At 38.7% G+C, this 21729-nt stretch overlaps 1 protein-coding gene across 9 annotated transcripts in view; it reads right to left on the reverse strand.

Annotated features, from left to right (window-relative positions):
• Positions 1–21729, reverse strand: part of fam184ab (family with sequence similarity 184 member Ab) — a 179730-nt gene that overhangs the window by 40096 nt on the left and 117905 nt on the right. For 7 of the 9 annotated variants that reach the window (XM_059645379.1, XM_059645375.1, XM_059645376.1 and 4 more), the window contains 4 exons: positions 12150–12303; positions 10228–10355; positions 6413–6597; positions 1340–1486 (listed from right to left, as the gene is read on the reverse strand). In XM_059645379.1, the coding sequence (XP_059501362.1) occupies positions 1340–1486; positions 6413–6597; positions 10228–10355; positions 12150–12303 (614 nt within the window). The remainder of the gene's footprint in view (positions 1–1339; positions 1487–6412; positions 6598–10227; positions 10356–12149; positions 12304–21729) is intronic. The other 2 variants (XM_059645380.1, XM_059645381.1) reach the window with 1 other exon arrangement.

Consider the following 21729-nt stretch of genomic DNA (forward strand, 5'->3'; position numbering starts at 1 on the left):
CTAGCATCTGTTATCTGGGACAGAGTGCCTGAGGATTTGGACAAATACAAGCTGAAGAGACAGCCAAAGATTTATGATGATTAAGTCACATTAACAAATCTAACTGAAATTTTTGATTAATTAACAAACATGATAGGCTGAGGCTGTATCTTATTAGCCTAACTTACCTGCACTTCCAGAATTTCAACAAAGTTCCACATTCAATTCGGTTAATAAAAATAAGAGAACAAGGAACTGAACCCATTGGCTTCGTTAAGGAATTGCTTACAAGGTAGGTGCTGGAGAATAGAGGTAACAGATACTTAAATTGTCAGCATATGAAGAGTGGTCATCCCCAGAGATCTCTACTACTATATCAGATATTCACAACATTTTTAAATAGCTTGGTTGAAGGAATAATAAGCTTATCTTCGGGTCTGCTGGTAGCACTTAAATGACATAGTAATTAGCGTGGAAAGGAGCATCAAGTTGCAAAATAACGAAAGAGTTTAGAGTAAACTGTGACAGCTGGAGTTTAAAGTGGACAAGTACAAGGTCAACTCCCTTTAATGTAAGCTAGATCACAACACTTTTTAGTAGTGAGAAATTAGAAACTGTGGAGGAGTAGCAAAATTAGGGGTCCAAGTGTGAAAGTCACTGAAATCTAGTCACCACATACAAATCAAAAGGCTTCTGGAATGTTTGATTTCATCTCAGGACAGTTGTAATACAAAGGGGTGTAAGTATATTCTAAGTGTACAGAGTTATAGTTAAATCTCAATTAGGGTTTTAGGGTGCTGTACCTTGGGGAAAAATATATTGGCTTTGGAGAAGATTCAGCATTGATCCATCAAGGTTGTACCAAGGTTAAATTAATTTAATAATGAAAACAGGTAGCATGCACTTTACTTATATTTACTAAATGCAGGAAATTAAGTGCTGATGTAATTCTGTCCCTGATCATGTTTAGCATAACTTATAAGGTGTTTTCAAAAAGTAACTATTTCCTTAAGAGGTACACTGCAGTCACACAATCTTCAAATTAGTTACAGATTAGTTATTCAGATTAGATTTGTTCAGCAGAAAGTGGTAATCCTTCCTCCAAAAATGCTGTCAGGCTGGATCAAATCAAATTGTAAAAATAAAATAAATAGGTTTTTATTAAGACCTATGGATACTGAAGATACAAATCAACCACACTTGGCTTGAGTGACTGAACGACCTATGCCTTCTCTGATATTTACAATAAGTTGCATATTCTCACAAAATTATGAATTAAAAATTAATTATTATCCTTCCTAATGCTGTAACTATTTGATTTAGGTTCAAAAACCATTATTTAAAATGCTGCAAAACATACAAGATTTCCAGAGAAGAAATTTTATCCTTCAGGAGATCCTGTGCCTTGTTGAAGTCTGCTAGCATGCACTGTGTTTCCCGGATGTGGGTTGCAGTCATTTCATTTATCATCTTCTCCTGTTTCTTAACCATTTCCTGTTCATAGGTCCTGTTTAAAAAGAGACAAAGTGAAGCTAACGCCCAGTTTTACTTAATAGCCACTAATGTAAACCTAAATCTAAAATTATATCTACACCCTTTTAACTTATTTTAAGTTGTTAGACTGCCTCAGGTAAATATAGAAAAAAAAAGTAGAAGATGTGAAAAAATTGCCTATACCTTTCATAAATTGGCAGGGCATGAACAGTCAAAACCTTCTAATTTCAGCAATGTTTCTGTAATCTTTTCTTGCTTCAAGAGACCCATTTGCCACTTAACACTTCTGACTTTTACATTTATTATCTACTTGGGTTTTCGCTTTTTCCACTTATTTTAGTTGGACACATGAAGTTCAGATTGGATGGCAACTGAACTGTGTTCAGTTACAAAAACAGAAATTGTCGGAGAAACTCAGCAGGTCTGATAGCATCTGTGAACCTTGGAAGGGTCGCTGGATTAGAAACATTAACTCTGCTTTCTTTCCACAGATGCTGCCAAACCTGTTGCATTTCTCTAGCAATTTTTGTTTTTCTTTCAGATTTTCAGCCTCCCTTTTCTTTGATTTATTCTGTGTCCAGTTAGTTGACAACTTGAACAACTGCAGGAGGTGCTACATTGTTTTTTTAAAATTCGCTCATGAGAGTTGGATCTTGCAGGATGGTCAGAAATTTATTGTCTATTCCAAACACCCTCAAGAAGGTGATGGTGAGCTGCCAGTGATTTCCCAAAAGTTCTAGACTGTGGGCAGAAACTAACCAGAGTTCCATTACAGTCCTGACTCCTGCTTGCCCGAAAGACATCATTGCCAAAGTTGCTTGTTGGTGACGTCAGCAAAGCACAAAAAGAGGAAAAACTTTTCAAAAGCTCTTTCTCGTTAGTACCATCCTCCTGCTTTTTTCCAAGAACCCTGAAATTTTTTCTCCCTTCAAATATTTATCTAACCCCCTTTTGACTGTTATTATTGAATTTGTCCTGCTATTATTGCTTTCATGACCATTTCAGGCAGTACATTGTGTATTATAACAACTGCATGAACTAACTTTTCTCAATGCCTCTATTGGTCTTTTGCCAACATCTTAAATATGGGAAGTCTGATTACAATGTGACAAAATGTGAAGTTATCCACTTTAGTAGGAATATAAACAGAAGTTCTGAATGCTGGGAGACATTATATAAACACAGAGACTTCGAATCCAGATACTGTGAGCAATTAAAAAAGCAATAGAGTATTAGTTGCCTTGTGTCAAACAGACTGGATTATAAAGGTAAGCAGTTTTACTGTAATTACTTTGGTGAGATCAAAGTAGAAGTATCATATGCAGTTTTGTTTCTTCCCCAAGGAAGGACATAATTGCTGCAGAAAAAATGCAACAAATGTTCATTAGATTAGTTCCTTGAATGACAGAAGTGTACTAAGAGGAGCTGTCCCAGGAATATATTTTCTGGAATTTAGAAGAATGAGGAGGGATCTAACTGAAACATATTAAATACTTTCAAGCATGACTCAATAAATGCTGAGCAAACTTTTCCTCCACCTTTTGGAGACAATGGGATCACTGTCATAGAGTAAGGAACCTACCATTTCGAACTCAGATAAGGAGCAACAGCTTCAGCAAAGGCTTGTGAATCTTTGGAATTCCTACCCCAGAAATAATCAGTATATTTTTGCCTAGTAAGAAAGTTAAAGGAGACAATGATTCTGCTTGAGGTGGAACTTTGATTGATGAATAATTATGACCTTGCTGGAAAACAGAGCCGAGTCAAGTTGCTTATTTCAGCTCTCATTTCCAACATGCACATGAACCTTATATCACTTGGAAATAGTTTTCCTAATCTAGGGAGATAAACACAGTCTCTATTTCAGTAACTGAAGTGTTTTACCCTTGCTACCTTACTAGTAAATATCCACATTCTCTAATACCTTGACATCCTTCATAAGTTGCTCAGAGTTGGTTGTAATACATCAGCTGCAGTCAAACCAGTTTTTACTATGCTAAAAGTTGAACATAGACTCCTTGCTTTTGTTCTAAATGGGCTGGATTTTCCCATTTGAGGCAAAGGATTTTGAGTGAGATGTACAGCATCTTTTCTCATATAATTTCCATTCTTCACCTCGTTTACAACGCATTGCCCTCTTGGGGCAGGGAATGGCATGTTAGCTCCTTGGTTCACTCAGCACAGGAAGAGGTTAATTATTTCTGTAAGGTTAAGTGCTAGCATCTTCTTCTCTGCTACCTCACACTCGTACAGCCACACTCAGTCTAGCTGTGTCACTGCATGTGTCTGTCACCAAGGATTATGGACAACTCTCACTACTATATACATCGTGCCCACCCCCCTTACCGTTCATGCTCCGAACCACAAAAAATTGGGTTTCCTCTTCCACATTAAAAGAACTGCAAACAAAAGTCAGCAGCCCGAGCACAAAATTAATAACTGAAGGAGTAAACCAAAATCTGTAAGACACATCCTGTGCAGATGCATAAGATGAATGTATGTCCCTGTGCACAAAACATGATAGTATCATAGAAATCATTGATGCGCCTGAGCTCCAAAGTTAAGTACTGATAGGCTGAAGTGGTGTGTGATGTAGTCTAAGAGTCGGCAAAATGATGTGATGATACTTGTGGATGCTGACGACTGACTTGTGTGGATGAAGGATGGGGACTGACAATATCCATGGAATATGCAGTGATGCTGTGAAGAAGGTGGGCATGCATAAAGGCCCAGAGGAAATAGCGTTGAGCTGCAACTTCCAGGTGGTGTGCTCTGATTTTCAACTCAAGAATTGGTGGCATCTAGTTTCTCAGGGAGGGGGATGAGAATTGAAAACCTGCATTAAAAAAAGCTACACATACATAGAAATAAGGTAGTGGTGCTGATTAGAGAGATTTTGAAGCCACAGCTTAAAGTTAAAGTGGAAATATTTTCATGGCGTACCTTTCATTTCTTTGCATTTAATGGATTTTCCTGAAGTCTGTTGCTATTCTATTCATGAATTTCTACATGCCAGGTTCATGCCATCTGCAGCCTTTGAAATTACATTTGAAATTACATCTCATATGCTTAAATCTATTAATTAATTTATATGAAATAAAAATAATCTCAAGACCTGTTTATAGGCAACCTTTTCCATTTTGTCTCCAATTTCAAAGATACTGTTTTCAATTATGGTCAGCTTTCAGCAACCAATTTTGTTTCTACAAAGTAAATGCCCCTTTAATCCCAAGAGCTCCAATTCTTTGGGTAGTAAACACAGCAGTAGGCCATTCAGCTCATCAAACTCACTGTGTTATTTAATGTGAACATGCCTGATCAAGCTCTTCCTTTCTTTCCCCTCACACTATCTTGATACCCTTTTATGCCACTAAGAGTTTAAAAATTTATCAACTCCTACTTTAAACATAGTCAAGCAATAAATTTCCACAAACTTCTGGAAAAGAGAATTCTAAAAATTCACTACCATCTGAATGAAAGAATTTCTCTACATCTTGGTTCTAAATGGTTTCCTTCACGTTTTAAATTGTGCCTTCTGATTGTCGGCTCCACACCAGGGACAACATCTCACTCTCCCCCATTCTTTAACTATTCTGTCGCTTTCAATGAGACCAGCTCTCATTCTTGAAACTCAAGAGAACACAGATCCATATCACCCAATCTCTCTTCACTGGATACTCCCATTGTCCCAGGAGTAAGTCTGGTGAACCTCTACTGTACTCCCTCTATGACAATGATACCTAAGATAAATAGATCAAAGTTGCACACAGTCCTCCAGGTGTGGTCTAACCAAGCTCTTGTATGACTGAAACAAGACATCATGACTCCTGTACTCAAATCCTATTGTGATAAAGGCTAACGTTCCATTAGCCTTCCTAAAAGCTTGGTGCACTTTGATGTAAGCCCTCACTAATTTACTAAAAAGGCCCATTTTGCACATCTACATTTTATAATAATTTAAGAAACACTTTGCACATCTGCTGTTCCTACCAAAGTAGATAACCTCACCCTTTGAATGTTAATTCTTCTAGCAAATCGTAATCTGGTACTTGAAAACATTTTTTGAAAGCCCATGCGTACAACTACCATCAGCAACCTTATCTGTTACTAAGTAAAATGGAAATGTATTTAATTTTTATGTATCAGAGTTAAAATTCACACATTCATAACAGGTACCTTTCAAAGTATTGAAGGTTTGTCAGTATTTGCAAAGAGATATTTTATAAAGGATAAACCTTTTTTTAGTAAAGAGGAAATAAATTTATTGACATCGTCAAGCTACATTTCCTCTAATTTTTCCAGCCACTGGTCTATGCGCAGCAATGACTGGAGAAACTGGAGTAAGTGTGTTAGTATTACACTGGGAAGCAAAGTGTACAGACTCTTGGGTCAACTGCATGTTGTTGTTAAGAACTATTTGCATGATTTTTTTTAAGTGTCTCATGTTTGTAGACATCACTTACTCATTTTGTATCACTTAATCTACCAATCAATTATAAATTAAACATCACAAGTGGATAAATTATGTCAAATCAAACAAACAGAACAAATATTTAACCAGCCACAAATTCTCATCTTAAATCACAAAGTAAGAAGAGATTAAGGGTTAGCCAGCTCTCTCTCAAATAAGAACAGAAAGGAATTGGAGGAATTGTCACCAAAGGCATCTCCTTTAAATCACATCTTTCAAGGCTTGCAGAAGCTAGATTTTAATTCATTTCTTTAAACTACAAATTGATTCCTGTGTTGGACATTGTACACTTGAAAAATATTATAAAGTGCAAAATTCAAAACTTTCATTGCCAATTTCAAAGTACATTTTTTTCTGATGGGAACCTTTCTTTTAATAAAAAACTAAACAGAAAAAAGTGTTCAAAATATTTAACCAAAAATAAAGACTTTTTTCTCAAAACTGTTTACCCACATCCAAATGGTTTACCTAATTTTCTGGTTGACTTCACTTCGTATCTTCAGAACTTCATTTCCTTTGTATTCTAGCTCTTTCGTCAAGGTACTTAAATTGTTATGCATAGACAGGCTCTCCTCATTCAGTTCTTTTATGTGGTCTTCACAATGCCGTACCTCCTCTTGTAGGTTAGATATTCTGCTCAGTAATTCTTTCTTCTAGATTGTAAAAATAGTTTTATATATTAGCATGCATAGAGGTATAATTTTATGAAACACACTTCCATTTTTAAACTCACTCAGTTGGATGCACAGCAGCCATTCAACTTTTATCTATCCACTTGTGGGTTGTGGGCAACACTGCCTGGCAAGCATTTATTGCCAGTCCCTAGTTACCCTTGAGAAGGTGGTGGTGAGTTGCCTTCTTGAACTGCTGCAGTCTATGTGCTGTAGGTAAATGCACAATGTCATTAGAGAGAGAATTCCAGGATGCTGACCCAGTGACAGTAAAGGAATGGCGATATATTTCCAAGTCAGGATGGTGAGTGCCTTGTAGGGGAATTTGTAGCTGGTGGTGTTTCCATGTGCCTGCTCCCCTTGCTCTTCTAGATGGGAATGGTTGTTGGTTTGGAAGGTGCTGTCTAAGGAGCCTTGGTGAATTTCTGCAGTGCATCTTGTAGATAATGCACACTGCTGTCATTGAGTGTCACTGGTGGAGGGAGTGGATCATGTTTGTGGATTAACATTAGAAATTCCAAAAAGCTCAGAAGGGACAAAATGGCTCAAGTTTCAATTCTACTTCCCCCGTCAAAAAACGCACAAACACAATGTGCACCAATTACGAAAACATTTCATTAATACCACGGCTCCAATCAACTCATTCTCCACTTTATTCCTCATCTCCTGTTCACAAATACAAACACAATCACAATGATTCCATTAATGACTCAAATTAAATTTCCACAGAAGTAAGGGAGTAACAGAAAGAAATGGGTGTTTTTTTCATAGAAAATACAAATGGTTTTCATGAGGTGATGGTACGTGTGAGGGCTGACAGCTTGAAGAATGTTTTATATCCATACCCTTCCGAAATGTAAAGGATTCCTTTAGATCTAGTCCTGGGACAAGTTTGATGGGGCTAACACATTCTTTGTGAAAGTTAAGACATGTTTGTTGGAAATAGGCAGCCATGGGGACTGTAAACCAGTTCTGGAAATTAGAAGTGTATAAACTCTGTAAGACCGGCAAAGTTCTCAATAAATGGTCCAAAAAAATTGGAGTTGGAAAAAACAGATAGCTATTTCAGAGTGCCTGTTCACATAAAATCATCATAGAATTTGTTCTGCATGTCCGATTTCCCAAACTATCATTGTCACATTGAAAAGGGGAGACAGTGGCATCATGGTGGACTAGTAGTAGAGAACCCTAAATAAAAACCGAAATAACTGCAGATGCTGTAAATCAGAAATAAAGCAGAAGTTGCTGGAAAAGATCAGCAGGCCTGGCAGCATTTGTGAAGAAAAAAAATCTGAGTTAACATTTCAGGTCTGGACACCCTTCCTCAATTCTAATGTTCTGGCGAGATGAGCTAGAGACAATGGCAGACGGTGATATTTGAATTCAGTAAAAATTGGAATAAAAGGACAGCTAAGCTCCATTGATGGTTATAAAATCCAACTGTTTCAATCATATCCTTTAGGGAAGAAAATCCGCCATGCTTATCTGGTCTGATCTACAAAAGACTCCTGACCACTGCAATGTGGTTGACTTTTAACTTTCCCAGAGTTATAAGGGATGGTCAAGAAACACATTTTTAAAAATTCACTCATGGGATGTGGGCGTGCTGGTTGGACCAGCATTTGTTGCCTGTCCTTTGTCACATTCCATGAACGAATACAGGAAAAAAAAGGGATGCCTGTTGATGGACAGCTCCAGCTGCTTTTTGAATGGCACTGCATTCTTGATGCAAGGGATTAAGCATATAAATGTTAAGCACTCGAGTGACATGCTTGTTTTCACCAGGGATTAGTTGAAGCAATTTCAATGGTATTGACATTTTTTGTTACCAGCTCCCTGTCCTCCCTCCCATCTCCCACCTCCAAATAGTGGCATAGTGGCCAATATATCAACTGACACTGTTAGCATATTTCCTAAGATTAGCCCACAGTGAAGTATTAGCTGAGTTGACATGGCAAAGAAATATCAGAGAGTTGTGGCTCGGAGAGTATAAATTCACATTGGTTCGATAAAAAGCCATGGGGATAATGGGTGGCATTGGGTGACACAGTGTTAGGGCTGTGGGGTATGGGTAGATGAGTTTAGGGACTATCCAGGGCGATAGGTCTTATTAGAAGGGATATGTGTGTGAGAGGCCGTAGAAATTGGTAGAGAAGCAAAGGGTGACATAGATCAAACAAGGGGAGTTATTTTTATTTGTTTTTTAAACCTTGTTTTTAAAGATTAAAGTTATAACTTTTAAACTTTATTTTAAAACTTTGATCATTGTGCTGGAGTCCTGGAGCAAGCTTTCTGCCTAGCCTACAGGGAATTGGCAGCCTCTTCAGTTCTTCCAGGCTCATCTGTATTATAGTTCAGCCTGCCCCAAATCCCCAGAACAAAAAATTGTAAGTGCGGACAATGATTTTACAGTTTGGTTTCATGTATTCAGGATCACTCCTGACTCTGCACACCCAACCTAAAATCAGGACTAGGTCTGAATCTGTGATTATGTACTAAAAACGATTAACAATTCCATAAATACACAAAAATGATTTTCCTGCATTTCCCAAATAATTGCTTACCATCCTATAATTATTCACCAAAATCGCAATTAAAATAGTTTGCAAGTACATAATGTCTCCATAATTTGTGATAATATGGGAGTCATAAATCATCCTGGTAAGAAGTTAATTAGTTTGGAAATATAGAAAGAATCTCATTGGAATAATTAAATGACTCTGTGTTTAAATAGCTCAATGAGTTTCAAGTGCAAGTACCATCATTTCTGAAAGAAGCAAAAGTTTAATTTGACAGAATCAGAATTGATATGATTCCCATAACATTTTAAATTAAATGAGTGATAAACTGCGCAAAAGGAAAATGCAAATGGAAGAGTTCCCAACTAACACATTCAACTTTTAAAAGGAAATTCATTTGTGACAGTACAAATTAGATGATATAATTACTTATTGGCAAATAACATCTAATTTGAAGCACACATAAGTGAATTTTCTGTATTAATATGGCTGACAGGAAGTTATTTTAAAGTGTAAGAGCTAATGAACTGAGGATAAGTCAACAAAATAGAGCGATGTTTACAATTCCCAACATATAATTTTTAATTCACGTTATGGGGCAAGATTCTACATGAAGGGCATACTACTTGCAAAGTAAATTGAAAAATATGTTCAACAAAAGAACCCCCTTTATTATTTTTGTGCGTCCATGCTAATAGCACCAAGAAGTGAATATACTTCACTCCTATGGTTAGAAACTATATTACAACAGAAACCAACACAGAAGTAAAAGGTAAGTTCAAAAAAATTCAAGAAAAATATTATGGAATACAAAACAAAAATCCCTTTTGGTGCTCCTGAGATGCTGCTTGGCCTGCTGTGTTCACCCAGCTTCACACTTTATTATCCCTTTTGGTCTTCTGGTCTAACTTCAAGGTCACATCAATTACTGAAACACAAATCTCATTCTGCGGTAAGATAATTGTATTTGAAATAAACCACTCGGAATATCATGACTGAATAGCATCATGTCTTGAGTTATTATTTAATATACAGAATAACAGTATATAAATATAACGTTTCATTTAAAATATAGAATAATAAACTAACCCACCTGCTGTCTGTGCTGCTCAACAGTCTGATCTAATTCCATCCTCACAGCTGCCATTTCCTGCTGGTTATTTTGTCTCAGCTTATCCATTGCAACAGAATGCTGATAATTGAGATCTGAACGTAAAGAGGCTGGAAAGACCATACAACATGGCATTGATATTTTCAACATCATCTTAACATGCTTCCAGGCTGTTGCCCAAATATATAAACTTAGGAAACAAAACTTACAAGAGAAAGGATAACAAATAGTCAATATTACTCATGTCTCATAATAGCATTTTTAAACAACTGCCTGAAGGTTTTAGAGCGTAAATATCATAAAGAACGCAATATCTTTCTTGAGTATTTTATTTCAAGTTTTGCACAAGTTTAAAATAAAATAAGAATGCTATGACATTATTCTTGTTGTTTTTTGTCCCAATAATCACCGTGGACCAAAACCTAACTTAGAGTTCATCTAATTTATGTTCAGCAAAAGGTTAACTATTCTGTAGGTAAGTACAAACAATTAGTTATTAATATTGCAATACAAGTTATTTTAAAAAGGGAATGTGTTCTTTTTCCTCCCAGTTTTAAGAAAGGGAAAAACTGCTCTACATTATGGGTGATTTTGATAAAGTAAATGGCAAAACCATCTACAAAGCTAAGTAGATGTGTAGATATAAAGCTCAAAACAGGTCTCTGAAGTGGCATTATTTCTTCTGGGGAACACATTTCTACTCATACAAAACTGAATAATTGCCTCATTGGAGAAGATTACTTAGAAATTATTAATTGAAAATGTGGAAATGAAATTTAAAAGACATTTCTATATATTTTCATTTACTTGCTGTCTGGAATCAAAGTGCCGGTCCTAGATCTGAGAGAGGTTAGACATTTTAAAATGCAAAAAAAAATGCCCTTCTCATGTGGAACACTGATATTTCTGCAGTTAATTGTTTGCAGTAAATCCTTTATTCCAACTCAGCAGTTGCAGCTGACAGCTTACATTTTTGGGATGCCAATTCTGATTTCAACAGCAATGGCTTATTTCCACTAGTAGGAAGAGATGCAATGAGTGGCAGCAAGCTGGTCAACGGGCAGGACTGCTCAGTAAAGTTGCATCAGAATTCTTCCAGACTATTTTTCCTATAACTTGGTGAGCCTGGAGCCAATCATATTGATTCTGGTATTAGTTCAAGTGATAGGGGATCAAATGTTACCACTGAAAAGTGACTCCAATTCTGGGAAGTTGAGTAGAAATTGAGAACTAGAATCCAACTGAAGTCAGCTGATCAGCAGTTGGGTATAGCAGCTCTGCAAGCCTGCCCCTGGTTGTATTTTGTACACAGCCATTGGCTGTATCTTTGAAGGTGCAATGCAGCAACTCAATAAGTTTACTCTAACAATATCTTTCGAGTCTGTGGCATGTATCATCTAGCAGAATAAGTGCAGCAGACACATGAGAACACCACCACCAGCAAGTTCCTCTCAATTCTGACCGAGAACTAAATTGCTCCTTTAATTGTCTTGCCGGGTCAAAATCCTAGAACTTCCTTCCCTATAGTACTCATGGTAGACTGACACCACATGGACTGTAGAAGTTCAACACAGTGGCTCAGAAGAACTTCCTCAAAGGCATTTAAGGGTGGAAAGTATTTGCTGACCTTGCCAGGCCAACTCTTACTCCACAGATGAATTTAAAACAAACACTCATCACCGCTCAAGAGGAACATATGCCACCTTTAATAAACGTGTAGCACAATCATATCAACAATTCATGTAAATTAGAAGAATAACTTAAGAATACATACCAAGCTGAGGGCTCAAATGGTATGCCAGTAGTATCCCTACCTCTGAGCAAGAAGGCTCAATTTCAAGACCACCAGCTTCAGTGATGTGTCATAATATATCTGAACAAATGGATTAAAACTATCTACATACCAAGCAGTAATTTCCCTTCATCCTGCAGCTCTACCCTCAATTCCTGTAGTTGTTGCTTCGCTTCCTTTTGTAAAGCCTCCAAATTCATTCTCTCAGCATCCTTTTGAGCTTGCATGTCTATCATATGTTGCTGATTCAAAGATTCTTCCAATTGCTGTAAGACATACTCAATGCAATTACATTCTTTGCTACTTCATGCAATTTCTTCTTTCATGCCTCTTTTCAGGTAACACAGTTAGATGGCAAATTACAATTTCAGGTTTTCAGAAAAAGTAACATTTGTTCACACAGTGGTTTAGAGTTCAAAATACAAAATATACTCTTAACATTTTGATTACTACAATCTTTTGTAACAGGGCAGTTCATGATCCATTTTGAAAATTTGAGACCATAAATTTTCAATTGGACACAGATGAAATTTCAATGAATTAGCAAGTCAACTACTGCATAGATAATCCTTCAATAAATTGACTGAAGAAAGACAAGAAAGACAAGATCAGTTCATCCTCAACACTACTTTACTGCCTTTACCCGAAAACCTTTAATTCCATTATTGATTAAAAATCTCTTATTCTTGAACAAATAACCTAGCCCCAGCACCCTTCATTGGTTATTAATTAAACAAATTCACTATCCTCTGCAATAAGAAATTCTTCAACTCTGTTATAAGAGAGCAATATCTTATTCAAAGATTATGTGTTCTGGTCCTAGGCTCTCGCAGAATGTGGTAAAAGCCTTATGGCATCTAATCTGTCGAATCCCCCAAGAAACATGTATGTTTTAAATTAAATCACATCGCATTCTTCTAAATTCCAAAAATTACAAGCCAAAAGAGCTCAGTGTCTCCTCAGGATAGTCCCTCCACACTCAGGATGAGCTTAGTGAACCTTATCTGGACTGTCTCAAATGCCAGCATATCTTCCTTAGATAAGAGGCCCCAAAACTGTTCACAGTATTCTAGCCTTGTATAGTTTTAGCAAAACATCCACCATTTACCACCTTGCCCATCTACACCTCCCGCCCCAACCCACCCCCGACTCTTTCTACTCCATTCCCTCTGAAATACAGGCAAATATTCCCTTTGCTCATCCCTTTACCTGCCGAACCAGTACATCAGTGTGTGGTACCTTTTCAAATGCCCTCTGAAAATCCAAAAGCATTAGATCCACTGCTTCCTATTACCTATCCTGCTTGTTCCTTCCTCAAAGAATTCTAATAAATTTGTCAGACATGATTTCCCCTTTGTGAAGCCATGTTGACTCTGCTTGATTACATAATGTATCTCTAAACACTTTGCTGTCACATTCTTTATACCAGATTCTAAACTTTCCCCAATTGCAGACATTCAGCTACCCGGTCTTTATCTGTTTTTCAACCCCGTCACATTTTAAATAAAGTTTTAAATTGGCAGTTTCCAGAATCCAAGTATTCTTGGAAGATTATTAACAGTAATCCACTATCGCTGTAGCTACTTTTTTCAGTATCCTATCACATCCTCTTATCACATCCAGGAAATTTAATTGTCTTTAGCCACCTTTGTTTCCCCATGCATTTTTTCTCTAGTTATACTTATTATAGTTGTCTCCTCTCCTCTTTTTGCCTGAGTAATTAATAATTTTGGTGCAAGTTCTACCTTGAATATCGATGCAACTCCTCTGCTAGTCCCTGGTTTCCCATTAATTCCCTAGCCTTGGTCCCAAAGTTGTCTATTTGACTTTGGTCTTTCTCTCTCTGCCTTTTTATGAATTTAAAGGATCTCTTTACATCCATTTTCATATTACTTGCAAGTTTACCCTCAAAGATTATCTTCTCCCCCTTTATTATTTTTTGGGTTGTCTTTTGCTGTTTTTGTTTTAAAAGGTTTCCCAATCGTCTGGCTCTTTGCCACATCGTACTTCTTTTCCCCTTTAAATTTGATACCATCCCTACTTTCCTTGTTAACGGTGAACATAGAACATAGAGCTGCACAGCACAAGAAGAGGCCCTTTGGCCCATAATGTTGTGCCGAGTATGACGCCAAAAGGAAGCTAATCTCTTTTGCCTGCCCTTGGTCGATATCCTTCCATTCCTTGCATATTTGCATGCTTATCTAAATGTCCCTTAAATGCCCTTATCGCATCTGCCTCCACCAACACCCCTGGCAGTGCATTCCAAACTCCTACTACTCTCTGGAAAAAATAACTTGACCCTCAAGTCTCCTTTGAACTTCCTCTCTAACCTTAAATGTTTGGCCCCTAGTATTAGACATTTCAAATCTGGGAAAAAGAAGCTGACAATCAACCCTACCTATGCATCTCATAATTTTATAGACTTCTAACAAATCTCCTTCCCAGCCTGTGCCACTCCAGAAAAAACAACGAGTTTTTCTAGCCTCTCCTAATAGCTCATACCTTCTAATCCAGGTAGCATCCTGGTAAACGTCTTCTGCGCCCTCTCCAAAGCTTTCACAACCTTCCTATAAAGTGGCAACCAAATCTGAACACAGTACTCAAAGTGTAGCCCAACCAAAGTCTTATAAAGCTGCAATATGACATCTGGACATCAATACTGTTCTTCTGTACATCAGTACTGTTCAGAGTACTGCCATTAGCTGGATACTGTTCCTTAACATTTGATCTCCCAAAATGCAGCACCTCACACTTTCCCAGATTGAAATCCATCTGCCATTTCTCCATTCATATCTGCAACCGATCTATGTCCTGCTGTACCTTTTGATTCCACCAATCTTTGTATCATCTGCACACGTACTAACCTACCCATCTATATTTTCATTCCTTTGGAAACAGTGAGGACTGCAGATGCTGGAAGCTAGAGTCAATAAACGTGGAGCTGGAAAAGGACAACACATCAGATAGTATCAGGAACAGGGAAGTGAACGTTTCTGGCTGAAACCCTTCGTCAAGACTGAGGAGCCCAGAAATAAATGGGGGGAGGGGTGGCTGAAATGGAGACAGGTGGATGCAGATAGGGGATTATTGTGGTTAATCAGTAGGAAGGGTAGAGTGGATAGGTGAGTAGAAAGATGGACAGGCTGGGGGTAGTAAGATTTTGAAGCTGGTGAAGTCAATATTCAGGCCACTGGGCTCTAAGCTCCTAAGGCAATACATTAGGTGCTATTCCTCCAGTTTACGTTTGGCCTCATTCTGACAGTGGGAGGCCAAGGATGGACATGTCATCAAGAGACTGGGAGAGGTAGCTCACCCTGAATCCCATGTGGTCCATCTTTACTAATTAGTTTCCATGCGGACCCTCGTCAAAGGCTTTACTAAAGCCCAGGTAAACAACATCTACTGCTCTGCCCTCATCAAACTGCTTGGTTACTTCCTTAAAAAACTTATTCAATTTTGTGAGACACAATTTCACTCTCACAAAACTATGCTGGATATCCCTAATCCTTGGCTCTCCAAGTGTGTATAAATTCTATCTTTCAGAATCATCTCCAAAAACTTTGCCATCATCTAAGTCAGACTCACAGGCCTATATTCCTAGGATTCTCCTTACATCCCTTCTGAAACAAAGGAACAAATTAGGTACTCTCCAGCCACCTAGCACCTCACTTGTAGTCAGGGGTGACACAAGTATTTCTGCAAAAAACTCTGCAATTTTGTCCCTAACTTCCCACAATATCCTGGGACACACTTGATCATGTCCTGAAGATTTATCAACTTTTACATATTTTTATATTTTCTAAGCCGTCCAGCACTACTACATCTATACTGTGAACTGTTTCAAAACATCACTGTTTGTTTCTCAGAAGTGTCTAACGTCTATTTCTTTCCCCACAGTAAAAGCTGATGCAAAAGATTCATTTAACATCTCTCCCATCACCTGAGGTTCAACACAAAAGCGACCTCTTCAATCTTTAAGGGGCCCAATTACCTGTGTAGTTATTTTCTTGCTCTTAATGTATTCATAGAATTACTTTGGATTATTCTTAACCTCATCTGCCAAGGCTATCTCACATCCCCTCTTTGTCTTCCTGATCTTCTTGGAGGCATAAGGGGGCAGGTACAGGCAGGTGGGACTTATTTAGTTTGGGATTATAGTTGACATGGACTAATTGGGCCAAAGAGTCTGTTTTTGTGTTGTATGACTCTTTGCCTATGATTAGAAAACTGCTAACATGGCATTCCTTTTCAAAATGAGAAGGAGGCACAATGTGGGTAACTATAGGTTGAATAGCCTAACGTCTACTGTTGGAAAATTATTGGAATCATTTATTGAGGAAGTCATAGCAGGATATTTGAAAAATTATAATCTAAATCAAGACACTCACTTGAACCCAGTTGTCTATAACCAATATGTAATTCCTTTTTACTCTTGACTAGATCCTCAATATCTTCATTCATCTGTTGTTCCCTAATCCAACCAGCCTTACCTTTCACTCTAATGACTCTGAATGACTCCGAACTCTCATTATAACACTTTTGGAAGCCTTCCTGTTATCAGATATCCCTTACCTGTGATCAACTTTTACTCCAATCAACTTTTGAAAGTTGTCTCATGCCATTAAAATTTGCCTTGCTCCAATTAAAAGCTTTAACTTTTATGGAAGGCTTATCCTCATCCACAACTATTTTAAAACTAATCGAATTATGATCACTAGACCCAGAGTGTTCCCCTACTATCACTTCAGTCACATGCCCTTATTATCCAAGAGAAGGTAACGTTTTGCTCCTTCTCTGGTAGGAACATTGACATATTGATAAAGGAAATTTTCTTGAACACATTTAACAAATTCTTCACCATCCAAACCCTTAACACTATGATAGTTCCAGTCAATGTTTGGAAAATTAAAATCACCTATTGCAACTTCGTTATTCCTAAAAATTTCTAAGATCTCTCTACATAATTCGTCCTCAATTTCCCTCTCACGCTGACTCCTCTGGTATTTCTCCAGAATCCAAGGGTTTTTAGAAAATTAAAAGCAATAGATTCACCAGCTCTGTAGCTACCACTTAAAGGATCCTTGGATGCAAGCCATCAGGGATAGGGGATTTATCTGCCTTTTGCCCCCAGTAGTTTGACTAATACTACTTCCTTACTGATGGTGATAGTACTTAATTCTGCCCATGTATTCCTTAGTATTAATGGGTTGTTTGAAGTATCTTCCACTGTAAAGATGAATGCAATATATCTGTACAACTCCTCTAAGACTTACTTGTTCCTCATAACCATCTCCCCAGATTCATTTCTCATGTGACCAATGTTCACTTTTGAGATTGTTATTTTGGAGGTTCTACTTTTTAATTAGCTCTTAACTGTTCGAATCTTTCAACAGAATCTCCTTTCTATTCATAGAATCACACATCACAGAAACAGACTGTTCAGCCCAACTTGTCCGTGCCAGCCAGACATCCCTATCAGACTTAGTCCCATTTGCCAGCATTTGGCCCACATCCCTCTAAACCCTTGCTACTGATATATCCATTCAGATGCCTTTAAATGACACAATTGTACGCACCTCCACCATTTCCTCTGGCAGCTCGAACCACACACACACCACACTCTGTGTGAAGAATTTACCCCTTGTGTCCTTTTTTAGATCTTTCCCCTCTCACTTTAAACCTACATCCACTAGTTCTGGACTCCCGTTCCCTGGAAAAAAGACCTTGGTTACTCACCCAATCCATGGCCCTCATGATTTTATGAACCTCTGTAAGATCACCCCTCAGCCTCCAATGCTCCAGGGAAAATTTCCCCAGCCTATTCAGCATCTCCCTGTAACTCAAACCCTACAATCTCAACAGCATCCTTGTAAATCTTTTCTGAACCCTCTCAAGTTTAAAAACATTGTTCCTATACCAAGAAGACCAGAATTGTATGAAGTATTCTAGCTGTGGGATCACCAATGTAGAGCCGCAAAATGACACCCCAACCCTCATACTCAATCTTCTAACCAATGAAGGCAAGCATGCCAAATTCCTTCTTCACCACCATGTCTACCTGCAAATCTACTTTCAAGGATCAATGCATCTGCACCCCCTAGGTTTCTTTGTTTGGCAAAAAATTTAAAGATATTATATGAAAAAGAATAACTAGAGGGAGAACAGGACCCCTCAAGGACCAAAGTGGACATGTGTGCGTGGACCTGCAGGAGATGGACGAGGTCCTCAATGAATATTTCTTCTCTGCTTTTACTGTGGAGAAAGACATGAAAACTTGGGTACTTAGGTAAGATAGTGGTGATATTTTGGGGACTGTCCATATCACAGTAGAGGTGGTGTTGGACATATTAGAATGTATGAAGTTGGATAAATCTCCCGGTCCTGATCAGTTATATCCAAGAACCTTGCAAGAGGTTAAAGAAGAAATTGCAGGGGCCCTCGCTGATATATCTGCATCATCATTCACCGTGGGTCAGGTCCTGGAAGACTGGAGGGCAGCAAATGTTATACCCTTATTCAATAAGGGCTACAACAAAAACCTGGCAACTGTAGACCAGTAAATCTAACACATGTGGTAGGTAAGTTACTTGAGAAGATTCTGAGGGATAAGACACATATACATTTGGAAAGACAGGGTTTGATTACGAATAGCCAGCATGGCTTTGTGTATGGGAGATCATTCCTCACAAATTTATTAGAGTTCTTTGATCAAGTGACCAGGAACGGTGATGAGGACAGGGCAGTAGACATAAACTATATGGATTTAATTAAGGTCTTTGATAGAGTTCCACATGGTAGACTGCTAGATCATTAGATCGAAGGCTAAATCGCATGGAATCCAGGGACAGCTGGAAAATTGGATATACAATTGGCTTGATGGTCAGAAGCAGATTGTGATAACGGAAGGATGTTTGTCGAACTGGAGGCCTGTGACTAGTGGTATCCCTCAGGGGTCGGTGGTCAGTCCATTACCGTTTGTTATCTAAATCAATGATTTGGAAGACAATGTAAAAGGCATGATTAGTAGGTTTGCAGATGACACTAAAATAGATGGTAACATAGACAGTGAGGAAGACTATCAGAAATTGCAGCAGGATCTTGATCCACTGGGGAAATGGGCCAAGAAATGGCAAATGGAGTTTAATATAGGTAACAGTGAGGTGTTGCATTTTGTAAAGTCAAATCAAGGTAGGAGTTTCATGGTGAATGATAGGGCCTTAACGGCTGTAGTGGAACAGAAGGACCTTGAAGTTCAGGGGCACGGTTCTCTGAAAGTGGAGGCACAGGTAGACAGGGCAGTGTAGCAGGTTTTTGACACACTAACTTTCATCAATCAGAGCATTAAATATAGAAGTTGAGAAGTTACATTGCAGTTGTACAGGACATTCATGAGGCTGCACTTGGAATATTGTGTTCAGTTTTGTCACCTTGCTATAGGAAGGATGCTATTAAACTGGAAAGAGTGCAGAAGAAATTTACAAGCGTGTTGCTAGGACTCAAGGGACGGAATTATTCAGAGAGGTTGGACAAGCTAAGATTTTTGTCTTTAGACCGTAGGAAACTGAGAAGGGATCTTACAGAAGTGTACAAGATCATGACAGGCATGGATAGGGTGAATGCACTGACTTTTTCCCAGGGTTCGGGAATCGAGGAGTAGAGGGCATCAGTTTATGGTAAGAGGGGAAAGAATACACAGGAACCTGGGGGGCAAAGTTTTTACAAAGAGGGAGTACGCACGTGGAATAAGCTGCCAGTAGAAGTAGTTGAGACAGGTACATTAACAACATTTAAAATGCATTTGGACAAATACATGGATAGGAAAGGTTTGGATGGATATGGGCCAAGTGCAGGGAAATGGATCAGCACGGACCAGTTGGGCCTAAGGACCTGTTTCCATGTTGTAAGACTCTATGGCACTGCCCAGGGCCCTAACGTTAACTATATAAGTCCTGCCCTGGTTTGCCTTCCCAAAATGCAAAACCTCACATTATTCTAAACTAAATTCCATCTGCAAATCTTCTGCCCATTGGCCTACATGATCAAGGTCCCTTAGAATTCTGACAAAATCTTCAGTCCACAACACCACCAATTTTCGAGTCATTTACAAATTTATTAACCGTGCCTTTTATATTCACATCCTAATTATTTGTATAAATGATGAAAGGCAATGGATCCACCATTGGTGACAGGCTTCCAGTCCGTAAAGCAATCCTCTCTCACCACCCTGTGTCTCCTCTAATCAATGTCATTGGTGCCAATGTGGATGACAAGAACTGGCTCCCTCACTTCCCTCTCCAAGGTGTGGGGCTGGAGCATTAACAGATGAGAGAGCAGGATATAACAGGGGTGGGACGGTGGCTTAGTCGTTAGCACTGCAGCTTCACAGTGCCAGGGACCCGGGTTTGATTCCAGCCTTGGGGAACTGTCTGTGTGAAGTTTGCACATTCTCCCCGTGTCTGCGTGGGTTTCCTCCAGGTGCTCCGGTTTCCTCCCACAGTCCAAAGATGTTCAGACCAGGTGGATTGGCCGTGCTAAATTGCCCATAGTGTTCAGGGGTGTGTGGGTTATAGGGGGAAGGGTCTGGGTGGGATGCTTCAAAGGGCGGTGTGGACCTGTTGGGCCAAAGGGCTTGTTTCCATGCTGTAGGGAATCTAATCTAACAATAGTACCTGTTTGCGAGCTGGGTTGTTTGTTGTGGACTAACTCCGGAGGCCTTTAAAAATGGTGGGTCTGACTCAGGTGAAGAGGTTAAACCCCATTTCCGGCCAATGCCATTTTTGCCAGCAAAGGGTGCAAGATGCAAAGCACATAGGTGTGAAATGCAAATCTACTGGGCCACCTAAAACTAATATTAGTGTAATACACAATTTTCATAACCCATAGTGTGCAAAACACTACTTTGCAGAGGTGTAAACACTTCTGTTGGCCTCATCCAAGATATTCATTTCTTGTACCAAGCTTTTAAAACCAACATTTTAAACACTTATGGCAGAACACAAAGCGGCAGCAGATGTTGCGTCCTTCTGCATTTTTTGTTGCTTTGGACAACATGTGGGAGACGAGACAGCCTTCCAGGCGAGTTGTGTAAGGAGAAGGTTACTAAGGAAAATAATAGGCTACAACAGAATCCAACATATGAGGGTTGGTGAAGTGTAAAGGCAACAGAATATAGCCAAAGGTGGAGGAGATTTTACTCTGAGTGTAAGGGAGCTATAGCCATAGATGTTTTTCCAATGTGGCTGATGTGCAGACTCCAAATTAGCAGAAAAATATTTAGAAACGATTATCACATAGTGGAACAAGATCTTACACAACAATCAACTGATCTCATAGCCTTGTATGTTGCATCAAAAGTCACCATAGCCGTCAGTTTCTTCACAGTTGGTTCCTTCTAGGGAGTCTTCCCCAGATCTTTGTGGTATCTCTCAAACAAATATCCCCTGGTGCATTGATGAATTCCATCACTGACACATTCTTTGCTCAGGTGGAGAGAACACATTAATTGCCCATAAATATGATGCCCCAGGCAAAGACTCCATTACCAGATTTCATAACAATCCAAATTCCTTTTTTTCATTTTGCTGCTTCTACCCACAGAATGTGGGGCTATTCCTTTGACTTTCTTCCCGTTCAGTGATTCATAATAGACTTATTGATAAAACCAAACTTTTCTTTCTGCCTTCCCCAAATAA

The sequence above is a fragment of the Stegostoma tigrinum genome, chromosome 4 (genome assembly GCF_030684315.1).
Source record: "Stegostoma tigrinum isolate sSteTig4 chromosome 4, sSteTig4.hap1, whole genome shotgun sequence".
NCBI lineage: Eukaryota > Metazoa > Chordata > Chondrichthyes > Orectolobiformes > Stegostomatidae > Stegostoma > Stegostoma tigrinum.